This window comes from Budorcas taxicolor, chromosome 16 (genome assembly GCF_023091745.1).
Source record: "Budorcas taxicolor isolate Tak-1 chromosome 16, Takin1.1, whole genome shotgun sequence".
Lineage (NCBI taxonomy): Eukaryota > Metazoa > Chordata > Mammalia > Artiodactyla > Bovidae > Budorcas > Budorcas taxicolor.
In genome coordinates, this window is record NC_068925.1 from 30,340,055 (window position 1) to 30,358,125 (window position 18,071).

Genomic DNA, 18,071 nt, shown 5'->3' on the forward strand with positions numbered 1-18,071 from the left:
TGATAAAAAATGGTGAAGAGTACAGAATATTTAGGATCTAGGGAGTCTGAGAGCATTACTGAGTGGCTAGCTAACCAGGAGAGGGGCCTAAGGTTGATTTTGCTAAGGATTTTCATCAGAAAGTTAGGGACACCAAACAAAAGATAAAGAAGCTGGTTTGCCCATTTCTGAAATCTGACACCCTAACTTGGGTTTGTATGGCCCTCAAATTTTATTAACTGCAGAAAGCCACAAACATGGCTACAATGAACACAGTCACAGTTCATAAACTGCATTTGCTGCTATCATCACTTCGATGAAATTCAACTCAGAGAAAATGTGTTTTTCTTCTTTCCTGTCTGGAATAACGTCTGTTCTTTGTTTCTCTGACCCAGAACACCCGTGTAAGTCTGGGGCTGCGACAACAGCTCATTCTGAGGCCTTCTCTTACCTGCGACTCTACCTTCTAGCCCTCACTTCCCATTCTCCTTCTGTAGAAGGTTTAAAGTGTCATAACATACCATCCTGGCTTTCAGGGAACTTAAATGTAAATATTTAATAAGCACCATGCTCAAATACACAGTAGTGGTAGGAGGCAATATAGTATATGTAAGATAACACTCCACAGAAAGAAGAGCACGCTGACACGGGTTTTTATCACTGCTAACTATCTGATAAACTGAAGAGAAAGAAGCATGGTCTCCTATGCTTGGCTGTTACTCAGACGGGGCTTTCCTACTGGCCACTGCTGTATGTTGCCTGGCACATTCTGGGGTTTCATGGATATGGGTGCAAACAATCCCCCTACAGTCTCTGTGGACCTTGCACTGTGAAGATTAATAGATCTGCAGTTAGAATGAGACCAAACACACATAAGGACAGAAGCCATTTCCATTTTAATCCAGAATTACTATTAGCCCTTTGGTATTTTGGTGATGCTAGTCTTAATTTAGAAGACAAAATTGCTCAGAGGAAAACGGAATTTCAAATGCAATCTAAAACTACTACGTATTCCAAGAGCTTCCACGTTCGAGAGTTTCTAGAAAAGGAAAGTGCCTTTTGTTTCTCAGTATGAGAAACTGTTAAAGTTCCTCCCTGTGGTCTCCCAACACTTCTCACAGAAAAACAAGAGGCTGAAAGCGTGACAACAAATACAAAATTTAAAAAGAAAAAGGAAATTTAAATAGTATGAAATTAGTTTTTATTTTGACCTCAAAATAAACACTTAACATTTTTCCAAAACTAAAGATGAATACTTAGAAACAAGGGTAGAAGATTATTTTTTTCCTTCCCTGGGGAAACCAGTAAGGCAGAGGTTCTAATGTGGCTTGCAAGGCTCTTTCATTGGACTAATCTAGACACAGTTAAGACCCTCCCCAACTTTTCTCTAATGTCAGTTATACCTACCAGGGTTATGGCTGGCAGGAGAAAAACCCCAAAGCAACCCCCCGCCCACTCCCCCGCCCAACACAACAATCAAGGGATTTGAAAAGTTGGGAAAATCGTTGAAACGTGTGACCAAGTGTTCATATAAAATCCTTTCTAAGGAGATTGAGTGAAGCTACTATGCCTCAACAACTCAGCTGAGGTTTCTGCCTGGTCAGTCAGTGCAAAGCACTGTCAGTCACCAGCCTGCACACCTCACAGCTCACCACAGGGATGTCTTAAAGTTGAACTTCAGCTTCAGCAGGTACTTCAGGTGCACCTGAGCAATGTCGTAGACGATGTACCTGGAGGGGAAGTGTGTCAAGGTACAAACGCTTCCACAAAGGAGGGCGAGCTTGCTGCCCGTAAGCCGGCCTACGGCCACACCCCACAAACCCTCCCAGGTCGGGGGCTGGGTCTCTCATCCTGACCGGGGAGACCACTAAGGGGAACTGTTCCCCGTGAGACACACCACAGGACAGTCTTGAGCCAGCCCGCCCCTGGGTGAACTGGCTGCATTTAAGTGACTTCACAGCCCCAGACCATTGCTTGAGGCGTGCACAGCACACTCGTAAAAGGATACTCGTTATACAGCAGACAGGTGTCATTAACACCAGATGAAATCCCTGTCCCGAGAGGCACCTCCACACCATCCATAGTAATACTAGCCGATGGGTCAGGGGTAGTTTTGCCTAAACCTGCAGGACAGAAGGCAGACGGGATATGATTTGTGGAAACATGCCGAAAACGCTCCAGACAGATGAGATCTGTGTATACATTTAAAAGACATACAAAACCCAATACTGTGTCCTCCTTCCAGACATAAAGCTGTAGGTATACACCAAGTTTCAGCCTGATTTTCATCAGCATAGTAGTGCCCCCACCCTGCTTTCTGGTAAGTAGAATCCCCACCTTCACTTCACCCAGGCAGAATGAAGTCCTAAGTCATTATGGGCTATGAACTATAGCAATTCAAGAAGCTCCAGGTACCACTATGCCACCATGAAGGCCCTCAATACTGAAGCTAAGAGTCAGGTTAGAACCCAGAGCCAGTGCACTTGGTTACTAGAAGGTGGAACCAGAACTCTTCTATGGCATTTGTAAAACCAGGGTCATTTGTGGCCAGAGTCAAACATTAAAAAAAAAAAAAAGGAACTTGTAACAGCTAGCCACAGAAACCATGACTATGGGGGAAAGAAAGCCCCCTCCCTGTGCAGTCCAGGGTATCTGCAGCAGCAGCTTCCGAAACACATTACCTTTGACACTGTGCTTGCCCTTGGGTAACTTGCTGATATGCGAAGCGTGTTTCAGTTCATACCTATAAGAGAAGGTAGTTTCAGAAGAGCCTCTAAGGTCACTGGGCTCTCAGACCAACAGTACGAACAGCAGAGCAAGGCCACGGAAGCTGCTGAGACTAACACTCAGAGAGCCCAGTCCACGTTCCCTGCTAGGAGCTCCCCTCTGCTCTGGTCCTAGACATGGAAGGTGTAGTCCCCTTTGAACAGCTGGTGCCAACGATCACTGCCGGAAGGCCACTTCCAGGAAAGGGCCTGATTAGAGCTATGGTGTAGCTGCCATTCTGGAACTTCGTCCAGTCCAGGGCCCTGAGACTCCTCCTGGTCTATTACATAGCCCTGCTCTCTTTGGGTTATGGTCTAAGGTGGACAACCAATCCACGCTAAGTCAATCAGATTTTCTCTGCAAGGAATCTGCAACTGGGATTAAGATTCCAATTCAACCTGAGTTGGTCTCAGACAGGAAATCTAAATATCAGTAGGGGAACAGGGGCTACGAAGTAACCACGCTCTGTGCTTCCTAGTCCACAGCAAGAGCAGAACTGCAAGTTCCTGAGGCCTAGCTGTCTTCCTGTCTTGGTTTCGTGAAACATTTCTGTGCCTCCCTCATTCACTTAACTTGCCTTGCTATCTGACACCCACGGCCAAACTGGTGGATCCTCTTAACTATGGTGGGGAATTTCCAGGATCACCCCTAGCCAGGAGAAGCTCCTGCCTGCAGCTCACCCCATCCACCCCCATCAAGTGCCACCAGCCCCAGAGCTGGGGTTACTCACATGTTTCCAAGGGCAACTTCTCCCAACAGGATCAAGCCTATTGGGTCTCCCTGGGACGTGTGGCAGTAGTTGGCACTCTTGGAGACCATGTCGGCGAAATAGATCCCCTTACCAAACATGTAGCCCGTCTGGAGGGATGGAAAAGGGACAGCTGAAAACCTTCTCACGGGAGTGCTGACTGTGAGCCAGGCGCCAAGAAAACAGCCGTGACAGGTTCCTAATGGCCCCCACAGCAGCCAGAGGCCCGCGCTCGGGAGCAGGTTGCTCAGATCCCAGCTCCACTTGCTGCCCAGGGGCTGTGAGAAATCACTGGATCTCTCTGGACCCCACTTTCTTCGCTGAACTGGGGAAAAGAACCCTATGGGGCTGCTGTGAAAATTAAATGAGCTACTAGCTGCTTCTTAGACCAAGGTGTGGCGCATATGAACGCCCAGTAAACACAGCTATACTTTTTATTCCTTTAAGGGAAAATGGGGTCAAGAGACATTAGTGTGTTTGCCGCTGCACAGCACAGTGGACTCTGCCACACTAATGAGTCCAGTTGTTAAGCTCCTCGCTTTCTACAACTACAGAACAAGGGGCCTGGCAGACCCTTCTTAAGTTTCTGCCTGTGGGTCATGTCTATAATTGAGCAGCTGACACAGCGGTCTGACTTGGGTCTGGGTCGGGCTCTACCGAGGCAGACTGGAGGTGCCCAGCCGGGAGGTGCAAGAGGTAGATTGGGACTCAGCCTGGCCCGTGGCCAAAGTCTGTGCTCTCTGCCAGTCAACACCCAATTATCATTCACAGCAGGGTCTGGAAAACACTTCACTTCCTCTCTTCCAGAAACCGTGTGCAGCTCCGTAGTGAGGTCAGGAAAGGGCCATGCGGCAACGCTCACCTTAACCACCACGGCTGCGCCTTCATCTTTAAATAAGGCCGCGTGGTCACAGAGGCACCCAGAGGCTTCCCACACAGGTACCCACAGGGCTCAAGTGGAGATGGCTGCAGTGATGGGCAGAGCCCACCCCTCTCCTGCTATGGCTCCCGGGCCAGACACATACCACAGGCGCTTCAGGTGGGGCTATCCGGAGACCCTGGGACAGGATGCCCGCGAAGTTGGTGGTCCTGGACCCGTGCCACAGCAGCCTCCGGTTATGCAGCTGCTTAAACGGCTTGTAACGCTGGCCCTCCCCTTCACGCTCTATTTTGAAGATCTGGTCGGAGTTATTACATAAAAGAGAGAAGTGGAAGGAGCCACCGGTTACTATGGGGGAACTGCAAGATCTGACAAGACACACAGACAGAGCTGGGACACATGAGGCCTTCTGCAGTATGTAAGGTGTTCCAGTCAGGCTGGGATGTGGCAACAGGCCACTCAAGATCTTGTCCAGCAGGGACCAGCAGCTAAATTCATACTGCGTGCAGCAGAGGCCCACCTGAGGCACTTTATTTGGATCTCTCCTAATAGTTCTGATTCCAAAACTAGGTTAGAACTAGGTTTTTGGAATGGTAGGTAGGAAATGTCCTTTAAAACAGAATAAAAAGCCAACCCCAAACCACAAGACTATGGACTTTTGTGTCTCACAAACAACTGCGTCACTTCCGCTGGTTATTTAAAGAAAGCCAACCACTCTTTTCTACCCAGGCCCAGGTCAGAGGAATGGGCAGGGAAGAGCTGGCTGGACACAAACGGGGCAGAGGGAGGAGAGAGCCTTACGTCGATGACTTCTAAGTCGTATGCGTTGTGTGTGGTCGCATGAGTGTTCTTCACATACTTCCTAATGATCTCGGCTTCTTCGGAATCTTTGTCCACAACCTAGAAATAAAGCGTCTTGGAATCAGAGCAAGGAGAGCCACACAGAGGCAGGGAGAACAATAGGCTCAGCTGACGCACAAGTAACACGTGGCTCACGTGGAGCCCGGGTGGAAGAGAGCCAGCCTGCGTTCCAGGACCCCCACCTCCTCGGGCATCACCTGTTTGCATGATCCCAGCCTCCCTCCTGCCTTAGAACCCTATGCTTTGGGCCATCACGAAAGCTTGGAACGTGGGGCTCACCGTCTGGGAGCGGGGAACCTCTACAATGAGGAGCTAGCTGGCTCTCAGGTAATAGTCCCCCTAACCATAACTTAACCAGGAGATCCTGGGTTCAGTCCTTGGATCGGGAAGATCCCCTGGAGAAGGAAATGAAGACTCCAGTATTCTTGTCTGGAGAATTCCATGGACAGAGGAGCCTGGTGGGCTATAGTTCATGGGGTCACCAAGAGTCGGAAACGACTTTGCTTGTGTGTACTGAACTGAACCATGACTTAAAGCCCGGGGGCCAGGAGACACCCTGCAGCCAAGACTTGCAACCAAAAGCAGCAAGGATACGACAGACTCTAGGGCTTTTGACGATGGTGATGGGTGCTCCATTTGAATCCTCAGGGACAGGGACATCACGGATCAGAGCAAATGTGCACTAAATAACCGTCAAATAATGGAATCTCTGCCTAAATCAATGAGTGTGTGACCGGACTGTGTGACGGGACTTATATTTTCAGTCTAATCCAAAGTTCAGAGAATGTAGAAATTCTAGTTCTCCTCATTGCTTCGTAATTAAATGGTTTTACAATCATTAATAGAAACATTAACAAACCCCTTCATGAAGAACCAGGCTGTTTGGTATCCTACCCTGCATACACCCGCACATCACGCAAAAGCTATACTTTGTCCTAAGCATGGAGCAAAGGCTCTTAAGTTGTGTAAACACAGGACACCAGGCTGAACAGATCCCAGTGTACTTAAACTTCCTCACACTGCAGGGCAGGACATGGGCTGTGAAATGAGGCCCATGTGAGAGGTGAGACCAGGCTCAAAGCCAGGGCAAGCTTGCAGCTAAGGCAAAAATGTCTCTGGTTGGCCAAGGCAGGGTGCTTTCTCCCCAAGCCTCCAACAGACCCAAGTTCAAGAACCGTGCGTGCCAACAGGGCCACTCTGACTCCAGAGAACATGAATCTAGACACTGCAGCTTTATTATGGCTGTCATCAGGCGCTTGCCTTGACTTGGAAGCCTGCCTCGCAAACAAGGTGCTTCTTTACAGGTGAAGGCTCTGAGGTTCTCAGAGGACCACAAACAGAAACACCTAGGAACCTTACCAGGATGGTCAATCCTTGGACCCCAGTAATCTGTTTTAACAAGCTCTCTAGGAGATCCTGATGCATGTTTAAGTTTGGGGACCACTGTTCTTGGGACAGAGGGTCAGATGCTTCAGAAAGGCCGGGCCCTGTTACCTTAATGTCAGTTTTTAGCTTCTCATAGTTGACATCAATGGGGTCCTTGCTGCTGTCATCAGAACCACCTCTGAGTAGACTGTAGGCCACCTCAATGTCCAGCAGGTTGTCTAGCATTTCCACCTTGGCCTGGAGGAAAGGAAAACCTAGAGCTAAGTACAAGGTGAGGGAGAAAGACTCACCCAGAACCCAGACGTCTAACACAGACAGTGACGAGGTCCCGCCCAGGTGTCCAGGGATAGCCTGTTCTCTGTTCACAGGGAACACGCCTAAGGATTTCTGGAATGCTAAGGAGGCTCGCTCTCCAGGGCAGAAGAGGCAGCAACCACATGGCTGTGTGGTGGGGGGTTTCTCTCCCACACACTGGTAACAGGTGGAGACCTCTCACTGGCTCCCTAATGAAGGAGAGAGGGAAAGCAGAGACAAAGATGCTCCCCCTTCTCCTATGGTTCTTTTTCCCCAGACTGACATGGTTCAGCAAGGGCAGGAAAACCCAACTGTTCTACCCATGGGCAGGCTCCTAATATGGGGAGAAACCCTACTTTGAAATGAGAGGCTGTTGCCCTCGGGGATCACAACACAGAGGGGCAGTGATGAGGGAGTGACCCCCCAACCCCGCATAGCCCAGACCAGCGGCTCCCCCTGGGCCACGGTGCTACCTGCACGCTGTTTGCGTTGTTCAGGAGCGGGGGCTTCTTCATCCCGAAGTCGTGGGGGATCAGGGTGTAGAAGCGGTTGGAGAGATCCAGGATGTGAGAGTCACTGCTGCCCTGGGACAATGCCTTTGTGGGGAGGGAACAGAGGGAACAACCTGAGGCACCGCTGAGCTCCCAGCACCTTTCCGGACTTTCTCCTCTGGAGGCCAGGTGCTGCCGCCAAGTCTGTGTGGCCAGGCTGGGAAACCACGTTCTGCAGCGTCTGTCACTCAGCTGGGCAGCAGCAGCATCCCATCCTCAAAACGGGTGGCTCCGGACACACGGGCTTCCCATACACGATTTCACTTGAACAGACAGCTGTGCATTTATACACCCACAAACCCCGCCCCGCTATGCAAAACGTTCACTGGGGCATCTTGGTGCTGGGCGCACTGGCTGTCGCTACACAAGTCTTTCAACTTTCTGCATGTTTGAAAAGACTTCACAACAAACTGTTGGGGACTTTCGTGGTGGTCCAGTGGTTAAGAATCTGCTTTCTAGTGGAGGGAGTGTGAGTAAGATCCCACATGCCACGGGGCAACTAAGCCCAAGCGTTACCAACTACAGCGAAGCCTGTGCACTGCCACAAAGAACCCACATGTCACCACTAACACTTGATACAATAAAAAAACAAAAACAAAAAAACAAAGCTTGAGGGGGAGGAAAAAAGACCCTTTGCTATAAAATTCAATCTGGCCCCCCTGGCCACTGACCTTCACCTTTAAGGTGGGGGTGGAGTGGGGTGGGGTGGGCCAGGGCCAGCACAGAAAGGTGAGCCCCTCCCCACGTCGCACCGCTAGTTAGTGCTCCACGCAGAAGGTGCTCCGTAAATGCACAAAGAAACGGAGGAGCTGGACCTCCAGTCAGTGCATGCTCAGCAGACACCCTCGGTGCCAACAGGAGGGTAAAGGGGCAACAAGTCAGCACCTGAAGCCCTAGGTGGGCTTCTCGCGGCGACATGGGCTTGTCCTCGTTGTAAACCTCTGCCTACGCTGCAGGCTGCTCTGTGCAACAGGCGAAGGACACCACCCCAGCCCCTCCGCCAGGACATTCTGGGATGGGAAAGAGCTCAGGCTGAGGAAAGTCTTTCAGGTCTCCGGCAGTGGGTAACAAGGAAAGAGTCTGATCAACTGATCAGGACTGGCTGTAACTAGATTTAACCGCTATGTTTCAGGGCCTCCTCTCCAGCATCAGCCAGAGTCCACTGCCCTGGTCTGACTTCAGCGTTCTGTGTGGTTTTCTTCTTTCATGTGCGACCCCCAAACACAGGTGGAACCCTCCAGGGCAGAGGCTGGAAGACACTGGGGACTGGGGGACCTTGGGAGATGCTCAGCAAGTTGACATGGAATGAACATGAGCAAGAGCAATGCGATATTTAACTTGCTACTTGATGATTTCCTCGTAACTGCCAAATAAACTCAGCCTCTCTTAAGGACACAAAATAAAATCAGAACGTTTTTACGAGGCAGGAGAATGAAATTCCTCATCAGGTATATAGTGTTTACTTCATATCTGACAACTGAAAACACTGCTAATTCATTAGGACTGTGATCATCTTACTTTCTTTGTCATACTTGGTGAATTGAAAACCACCTAAATCAGCAGGAATCAGTATGTCTATTTTCTTAACCTTGAGTAAATGTACTGCTGCATTCCCCACCCGAGGATGAGAGGCAGCCCAGGAGATGCCCCTGCCCCCAACATGGGGCAGCTGGAGGAGAGGTTGGTGTCTTACCTGCTGGACCTCACTGAGGATGGAGTATGCAGCCTGGATTTGCCTTTTGCTCAGCTTCCCCAAGGGCATCTTCTGAAGGTCAATCTGAGGAGACAGGGGGATTTTTTCCCTTTGAAAGTTGGGCACTGTCCTGTGCGATGATGGGAGAGCCGGACCAAACATCATCCCAGGCCTCCCGGGCTCCGAAAGAAGCAGACACAGTCTGTTTGGTCCTCCTAAGGAGACCTGGTGACCCAATTCCACAGGCTCTGCAGCCCTACCCGCAGTGCAGTGGATGGGAGTCTGTGAGAGAAGACTCTTGTTCATTTATGGCAGAGATAAGCCAAACCCCCACCCCTGCACTGGGTTTGAAACAGTCCCACACTTCTGAAGAAAACACAGCAGGACTCTCATCTAATTCCCAAGTGAGGCCCTCCCTGGGGTCTCAGAGTCAAGGCCATCCCCAGCCAGAAAATAACCATAAAGTGGTGAAAATTATTTTTAAAAGGACATGCTCCTGAACATACATACTGACATCAAGCTAACACTGTACCCCTCAAATCAGTCACCCTGAAGGTTAAACATCTGTCCCTACAACAGTGCTGCTCACAACACCCTGGAACCAGCAGGAAGGCAGGGAGCTGGCTGCAGTGGAGAAGCATGAACTCTGTGGCCAGGGGTCTGGTCACCAGCTATCGAGCGAGGCACCCACTCCCTATTGGAGTGACCTGCCTAAATGCTGGCTAGGCCCCCTCCTCTGGCAGCCCCCTATGGGGCCCCCTCCTCTTGTCAGCCCCCTATGGGGCCCCTGCTCTGAATCCTAAACTGCTGTCTCTAGGGTTGTTCCCAGCAGACCTCCTGAGCTCCAGGCCCCAGGACTGCACTTAGCCCATCTTTGGGGCTAGTATCTGCAGGGCCTGGAACAAAGATGGAGCTGGACAAGCACTCAAGAAGTGGAACTGCTATCTGACTAGATGAAATATTAAGAGGATGTGAAGGTGCTCAGAGCCCAACAGGCACCAATCAGGGACCAGTGGTGACAGCGTCTGCATTCTCAGTACTGCCCATCCATCCATCCCCAGGGAGAGCTGGTTTCTGGGAAGAGTTAAACAGTTGGAGTGCAGTCCAGGAAAGAGGGTGGATAATGTATTCTGAGCCAAGGACACAGTATAGTAAAAGAGCAGAGTGACCCAAGCATGGACTGTGAGTTGGCTCTAAAGCAATTCTAAAGAGGGGACTCCAGAAGATAGGCTCCAAGAGCAGTGTGACCAGAGCGACAGCAGCAACTCTGAGGGAAGCATTTCCCCGAGCTGGGTAATTCTGGTGCTTGTTTTATAAAGACTTGGTTTCTCTAACCTACACCCTCAAACGCACAGACACAGCCCACAAGAACAAGGGAAGGGCTCAACCAGCACAAGCCACCTCCACTCCCGACTGTGGGCTGCGGGGTCGGGGAAGGAGGCTTCAAAGCTGGAGCGTGGGCTCTGGACTCAGCAAACACCCTCCCCGCCCCGGCTCCAACTCTGCTCTGGGCTCAGACTCACCTGCCTAACGGGGAGCACAGTGTCCCTGATTACTATGTTTCCTTATCTACCTGGCCACCCCATCCCACGTGGAGTCCATTGGGCTGGGAGTAGGTGCCCCACTCTCCACATGCTCACCCCACTTAGTTCCCTGTCTCTAGGTTGTTTTAGAGTGTGCTCAGTTGCTCTTTGCAACCTCATGGACTATAGCCCACCAGGCTCCATTGTGCATGGGGGTTCTCCAGGCAAGAATACTGGAGTGGGGTTGCTATGCCTTCCTCCAGGGGATCTTCCCAACCCAGGGATTGAACCCAGGTCTCCAGCATTGCAGGCGGATTCTTTACCATCTGAGCCACCAGGGAAAGCCCATTTTAGAGTGCAAAACAATATTAAAAAAGAAAAAATTTCAGCGAAAGAGATCAGGTCTGATGACAGCTGAGAAATTCTATCAATCACAGAGAAGCCAGAGTACAGAAAACCAGAAAGGGTATGTGGGACCTTTCTTTTGAAAGATTCATGAAATGAAGATGCCCCTGCCCACTCCAGCACACCTCTTCTCTAGGCATTCTTGCTGAGCCTGCCCATAAGCTGTTCAAACCTGTCAGACCTCCCAGCCAGAAGCCTGGTTGTATATCTACTTGAACAAGATATCTGCACAAGCCCTAGCTATCTTCACACCTGTTACGGGTTGTCTAAGACATGACCCAGCACTGTAACAACAGCAGAGCCCGAGCCGTCCTGCCAGGCTGGGCTTAGGACAGGGAGATGCAGGGCTGAGGAAGAGTAGCTGCTAGTGGTCTCTACAACCCAGATTTGTCTTGCCTTCTCTAAGGCTGGCTGGAAGAAGCAGAGAGGAAGCAAGGTGGTGAAGAGGAGGAATGGTCAAGGCTAATCTGCAACTCTTGCACTCTGCTGGTCCCTGCTTCTTTTTCAAAGCGGCTCCAAGCTTCGAGGCAGCAAGAACATGCATCTCCCAGGGGACAGAGAGCACCTGACCCTGGCTGGTGGTCCCTGCCACTTTTTCTTGTACAGAAATATGACTGATTCACTCATCACTCCCCTCCCCCACCCCACCCCTATGATTGGCTGGTATGCATTTTATGGGATGAAGCAAGTGTTAGCTCTCTGCTGGTCATAACAGTTCTTTCACTGTAAATGGGCTCCATCTTGGACTTCCATGACAACTCTGAGCGGCCTATTTGGTTGAGCCACAAAAGAACCATGCTCCACGCGCCTTTATGGCAACTTCAAGGGAAAAAGTGCAATGGGGACAACATACCATCTATTTCACAATAGGCCAATGATTCTATGTGAAAGTGTAGGTACCCCAGGCCTCAGCGCTCCTGTATGTCTCAGGCTGAAGACCAGCCATTGACCTCGTTGCCAACTCAGCACTCCAATCATCCACCCCAGCAAATGCTCACGAATATAACAAAAGTGCAATAACCTCATACTCCACCATGGCTTTCTTCATACTTTCTACATCAAAGATCATCTTAATGAGGTTCTGCACTGGCTTGGGGAGCTTGGACTTGGTGCCAGGGTTTACCGTCAACTTCTTCACTGCCTCTTCATCCTGTAGGGAAAATCAGGAAGAGACTCAATTAAACAACCCAAGCAAAGTTGTGGTAGTGTCATCTGGCAGAGAAAGGATATAGGATGGAGTGCCAATGGCAAAAAAGGTTTAAAAAAAAAAAAAAGGCAGCATGTAAAAGGTTTGGCATTAGAGGTCAGGAGAAACATGTTGAGTATGGACAGGATGAGACTGCCTGTGCACCCCAGATCCTCTTGGCTGCTCCCGATTCTTATTCCAGACACCGCCAAAGCATCCAGTTCTGCACAGCCAGACCTGCAGGCACCCACACTCCCTCCCACGCTGGGGTTGCTGGTGCCCAGTGCCCATTCATGCCCAACATGGAAGTGCTGGCACCTACAAGGGCAAACCTTGGACCCAAGGCACACTGGACTGATGGACAAATTCTGCCTCCTTTCTTCTCTTACACTGCCTCACCCAAGACTGAATTCACACAGCCTTCTCTATAGTGCCAAAGGATCAAGCAACCAGTCCCACTTACTGCCAGGCAGCTTGACAGTGTTAAAGCACATACGAGCACCATCCCTACCCCTCACCCCTGCTCCCTGGGATTGCTCTTCCTAATATACTAACAACACACGACTTTAACTCCTGCCAGCTGGGGATCCCAGGCTGAGCGAAGACCCTGCTTGAATGAGGGGAACTGATGTTGAGCTTTGCTCCTGGAATCTGCTTGGCTTAATGAAGCTGCAGAGAAGAACCTGTGTGCTAGTGCTCAGGGCTACTGCTGTCAGTGGCACAGCGGATCTACTCTCAATGCTGAAACATACGTCTTTACACGCATTCTTATCTTCTAGCTGTAACTTTACTGGAAGGCAAACAACTAATACGTTAAAAAGCCTTATTTATATGCATATACTGTAACCAGGAACTCTAAGGATAGATAGTAAGCAGAAAGGCATACAGATATGTACATCAGCATCATTATAGCAAATACCCAGAAATAATCTAAATATCTAACTGGGGGATGGGAGAGTGTTGTTTGGTGAATTACAAACTACAGCCACCCACAAGACCTGGGTTTTGATCCTTGTGTCGGGAAGATCCCCTGGAGGAGGGCATGGCAACCCACTCCAGTATTCTTGCCCGGAGAACCCCACGGACAGAGGAGCCTGGTGGGGTCCATGGGGTGGCAAAGTGTAGGACATGACTGAGCAACTAACACTATTACTACTACCAGAGGATGGAATTCTATACAGACTTAAGAAATGATGCTCTAGTTCAGTACCATTTAACAGAGTAGCCCCTGGTTCTGACATGTGGTCATTCTGAATTGAGATATGTTTTAAGAGCTAGAAAAACATCAGCTATCAAAGACTGAGTTAAAAAAAAAAAGGAAAGATATTTCGATATCAACATATCAAAATGATAATATTTTGGACATACTGCATTACACAGTATTAATTTCACTGTTCTTACTTCATAAAATGTAGCCACTAGAATATTTAAAATTGCGTAAGTGGCTGCATCTCTCTGTTGGACAGCACTGCTCTAGAGGACACGGGGAAATACTCCTAGAACATTAAGGCAAAACGTGGGTGGTTGGTGACACAGTGCGTAAGGAAAGACTCCAGGGCTATGATGGCGGAAAGCACCTGTCAACTGAAAAGAATATACAGACGTATATCTTAAGCTTAACTTTTTTGTACCTTTGTACAACTCAGGTGCTAGCTACCCTTCCTTGCAGTTGAAAATGTGCATATAATTTACATGGTTTCTCTCTATCCTCAGCACATCCGTGGATTCAACCAACCATGGATTGTATGGAACTGCAGGATTTACAATGAAAAAATTCCACATGTAAGTGGACCCATGTAATTCAAACTTGTGTTGTTCAACTGTACGTCTCTCTGAAATGCAAAAAATAAACTCAGTAGGGAGCACTGCTGAGTTAGACCAAGTATGTCCAACACTCAAGTCCAAGTTCTCTACCCCAACATTATACAAGAGTTAATTTCTGTTTTTAATGGTAAAGTTCATGACACTGTATAAACCAGAGAACTTACAGTTTATAAATTCTTCAAATCCCCCTTTGAGACATGTTAGACCTCAAAGATTTGAGTTAAAACCTGTACCACTGTAATAAATCTCTTTCCCTCTGCATAATAAATGTGTATCACCCCTCATTATAAAAGCAACAGGTTTTCATACAGAAACAACGTAAGAATTTTGTCAAAACAAATGGCCTCAACAGTATCAGTCAAGAGACACTGGAAGGTTGCCTGGTAACATAAAGGGAGATGATTAAGCTACAAATAAAAATAATGGGAAATTATCAGGAAATAATTTAGGACTAAAAAACTGTGACCCAGTGTAGTCACTATAATTCTATCTTGATGATAAAGCGAGTCACATGACCTTCAGATAAGCAACTGAACTCTTCCTCCCTGTGTTTAGGGAGCAACTTCAAAGACTCTTCCTTTGTGACAGTAGTGAGTCACACTTTGTGAGTGTGACACTCTTTGTGAGTCACTCTTTGTGAGTTAAGAAAATGCTCACACTGTTCTTACAAGCTTCACCTCACACTTCATGGAACAGATTTTATTCATGAAAGGGCATGGATTTTATTTAATGCTTTTTCTGTGTTCCTTAGGATAACTGTGTGGCTTCTATCCTTTATTCTGCTCATGTTACACTACGCTGATTTGATTTCTGCATGTTAACCCAACCTTGCATTCCTGGGATAAATCCTACTCAATCACGGCACCTAAATCCTCGTGTGCTGCTAGAGTCAGTTAGTATTTTACCGAAGGTGCTGCATTTATATCCATAACTATATTGGTCTGTAGTTTTCCTGTGCTGTCCTTGGTTATCAGGATAATACTGGCCTTGTATAACGAGTTGAAAAGTGTTCCTTCCTCTTCTGTTTTTTGGAAGAGTTTACGAAGGACCAGTATTAATTCTTTAAATATTTGGTGGAATTCATCAATGATGTCATCTGATTCATGGCAGGTTTTTTTTTTTTCATGGCAGGTTTTTAAAAGAAAACCTTTTCCTAGCACTAGCAAGTGTCAGAGCATGATTACCTGGCCATAGTCAATCTCCAGAGGGTAGAACTTTTTGGGATGCTTCGTAAAGTTTTTAGAGTGCCAGGCATTTCCGGTTTTCTCTTCATATAATTTCATAAAATGCTCAATGGCATCCTCCTTGGATGGCATCTGCTCCAGTTTGTTACTACCAATCACCGTGCCCACACGGCCCCAGGACCTGAATATCCAGTACCTGTGGGAAGAGGAGAAGAGCATCAGATATAATTTTGCGGGTCATCCGGTCATATTTCAGGATGAGCTTCCTCTCCCTGCTATTTCCCTTGAGGGAGAAAAGAGTTGTAAACAACCCAAAACGATGGTAACTGACAAAGAGGAACAAAAGGAACCAGTATTAAACAACTTTTATTTTAATTTCTATTAAACTGAGAGTTGTTAAGTTTAAAGTAATTTTAAAATGCCCTTCCATATCATACTGGCAAGTGAGCTATAAAAAGTACCAAAGAACAGTTTAACCTTGGATCTGGCAGCTGAACTTGAGGAGTAAATCGAGGCCTTTTACATGGTGGTGGCGGTGGTTTAGTCACTAAGTCATGCCTGACTCTTGCGACCCCATGGACCGTAGCTAGCCAGGCTCCTCTGCCCATGGGATTCTCCAGGCAAGAATACTGGAGTGAGTTGCCATTTCCTTCTCCAGAGGCCTTTACATAAAAACATCCCATTCCTTTTCCCAAATAAACACAGCAAGTATTACCTGGAAGTTATGCATTCATTAACGATAGGTACTAAAAAGAATGAAGAACCTTTGACTCAGATCAGAGGCTGAGATACAATGAAATGGGAGGAGGCAGGGGAGTGGTCCACAGGGTCAGCCACCTACAGACCTAGGCTAATATCCTCAGTTTTCATCTCAAGCTAGAGCTAAGTCCCAGGTACTCTAGGGGCAGGGCTGCCTAGCTTTGGGGGAGTGCATTTTTCTTAGAGAAAATCATGCAGAAGTTAAATCTCACACCACAGTAAGTACAGATACAGCAGTAAAATCAGAGATTTCAAAGAAAAGCTGGTGCTTCCTGCTGGTTTTCTGGGCTACTGCCCAGAGGCATATAAGTTCATTCTCTGTTGGTTTTTTCCCCCTCTAGAAATGTTTGGAAGATACCACATGGACCTAACTTGTCATCTTCTAACAGCCCATAATGCCATTTCCCTATAAAAACCAAGAAATCAAGGCCACCAGGATAAGCCACCCATTTGAAATCACCAGTATAACTTGTGTGTTGGTAGCAGACAGTTCTGTTCTCATTGCCTGCGGTTTACGAACTATAGCACTCTGTGTTTTTACAAAAACCCCATTCCTCCTCCTGCACTCCAGTACACAGCTAGCTTTGGAAGTTTTACAAGCAAGAAACCCTATTTCCAAATCTCCAGCAAGAGTCAGCAGTAAACTAAATGATATAGGATTTTCTTTACAAACTTTGAATTGCCACACGGATGTTATGTGCCCTTTGAGGTTCATATTTTAAAACCTTCTTTCATTCATATGGATAGACTTGGCAGTCTTTTTGATTTTTGGTTGTGCTGTGTGGCCTGTGGGATCTTAGCTCCTCGACCAGGGATTGAACCTACACCCCCTGCATTGGAAGCATGGAGTCTTAATGACTGGACCACCAGGGAAGTCCCCGAGGTTCACATTTTAAATGACAGGTTTGTAAGAAGCTGAAGAAATGGGAAGAGCCTGAGCCTGCCAGTGCCTACAACTTGCAGCTGCCGAGATTTGCCAGTTGCTGACATTCTCTCAGGGGTCTGCCTTTCAACTAGTAAAGCTCTTTTGAATCTCTTGGACTTCAATGGGTAAACTGTTTCCATTTGCTAAAAAGAAGAGGTCAAGTTCAAAATACAAAGTGCTTTTCTGCCGCTATTTGGGTTTAGCAAGAGTTCCTTTCACACACTTCTCCTGCTTACACGTAGCTCCCATTCCACAGTGGCTGTAACAAGGGCCCATCCGCATGTCGGAGGACCACTTCGACTAGGTAAGTACGGGCAGTCAAGCCAGCCCAGTCTCTCAGCATGCTAGGACCGGCTCTTACCTGCCTTCATTACACTGAAAATAAAAAATAAAGAAGCAAACCCAAACGCCTTTGGTAACCCAAGAGCCTGAGGTGACATGGACGACCAAGGACAGCAAGGCTGTCCAGGGGCCACGGCCTCTTCCCTCCTTCACTGAAGACATCACCGCACACCTACGATCGTCGAGAGGTGGCTGGTCCCCAGGTGCGCGGACAGCCCAGCTCCGAGGGGCCTTACTCTCAGGAGCACGCTCCTCTGGACACTTCCCCGCCCCCTGGCGCACCTGCTCTCTTTGTCATCCTCCAGGAGCTGCAGCTTGTAATAGGAGTTGGTCCCTTTGACGATGTCCACGAGCCCAAGGGTGGCACTGAAGACCTTCCCACCTTTCTCGAGGACGTGCGCGTTGTGTTCCAGACCTGTCAGGACAGAGCTCCTGAGAGTCTGCCCCCATGGTGGGGGGAGGGAGGGGACCCAGCTGGTTCCCCAGGACCAGGGAACCTGGCAGCCCACTCTGTTTACTCCCATTTCCTCACCTGAATCAGGGTCGACGGCTGCTCCTCCTTTAAGAGTTAATTTCATCCTCTTTTCAGATTTGTTGGTACCTTGGAAGGAAACAGAGAAATGCAAACATTAAAAATAAACCAGAAAGGGGAAGGTGGCAAGTAGTGCAAGTGAGTCATCTTTGCCTGTGTCAGAGTCAACATGGGATGTGTGTGTTGCCTTTCACCACCTGAAGCTGCTGCCATTCTGTGTCAAGGGAAGACAA

At 48.3% G+C, this 18,071-nt stretch overlaps 1 protein-coding gene across 1 annotated transcript in view; it reads right to left on the bottom strand.

Annotated features, from left to right (window-relative positions):
• Positions 1 to 927: 927 nt before the first annotated feature.
• The window catches only part of PARP1 (poly(ADP-ribose) polymerase 1), a 41,431-nt gene continuing 24,287 nt past the window's right edge, over positions 928 to 18,071 (bottom strand). Inside the window, exons 11-23 of the mRNA XM_052653709.1 lie at positions 17,839 to 17,907; positions 17,589 to 17,721; positions 15,281 to 15,476; positions 12,108 to 12,236; positions 9,159 to 9,242; positions 7,388 to 7,510; positions 6,729 to 6,857; positions 5,175 to 5,273; positions 4,519 to 4,671; positions 3,476 to 3,603; positions 2,661 to 2,722; positions 1,988 to 2,102; positions 928 to 1,709 (exon numbers count right to left, since the gene is read on the bottom strand). Of these exons, the coding sequence (XP_052509669.1) occupies positions 1,628 to 1,709; positions 1,988 to 2,102; positions 2,661 to 2,722; positions 3,476 to 3,603; positions 4,519 to 4,671; positions 5,175 to 5,273; positions 6,729 to 6,857; positions 7,388 to 7,510; positions 9,159 to 9,242; positions 12,108 to 12,236; positions 15,281 to 15,476; positions 17,589 to 17,721; positions 17,839 to 17,907 (1,502 nt within the window). The 3' untranslated portion in view covers positions 928 to 1,627. The remainder of the gene's footprint in view (positions 1,710 to 1,987; positions 2,103 to 2,660; positions 2,723 to 3,475; positions 3,604 to 4,518; positions 4,672 to 5,174; positions 5,274 to 6,728; positions 6,858 to 7,387; positions 7,511 to 9,158; positions 9,243 to 12,107; positions 12,237 to 15,280; positions 15,477 to 17,588; positions 17,722 to 17,838; positions 17,908 to 18,071) is intronic.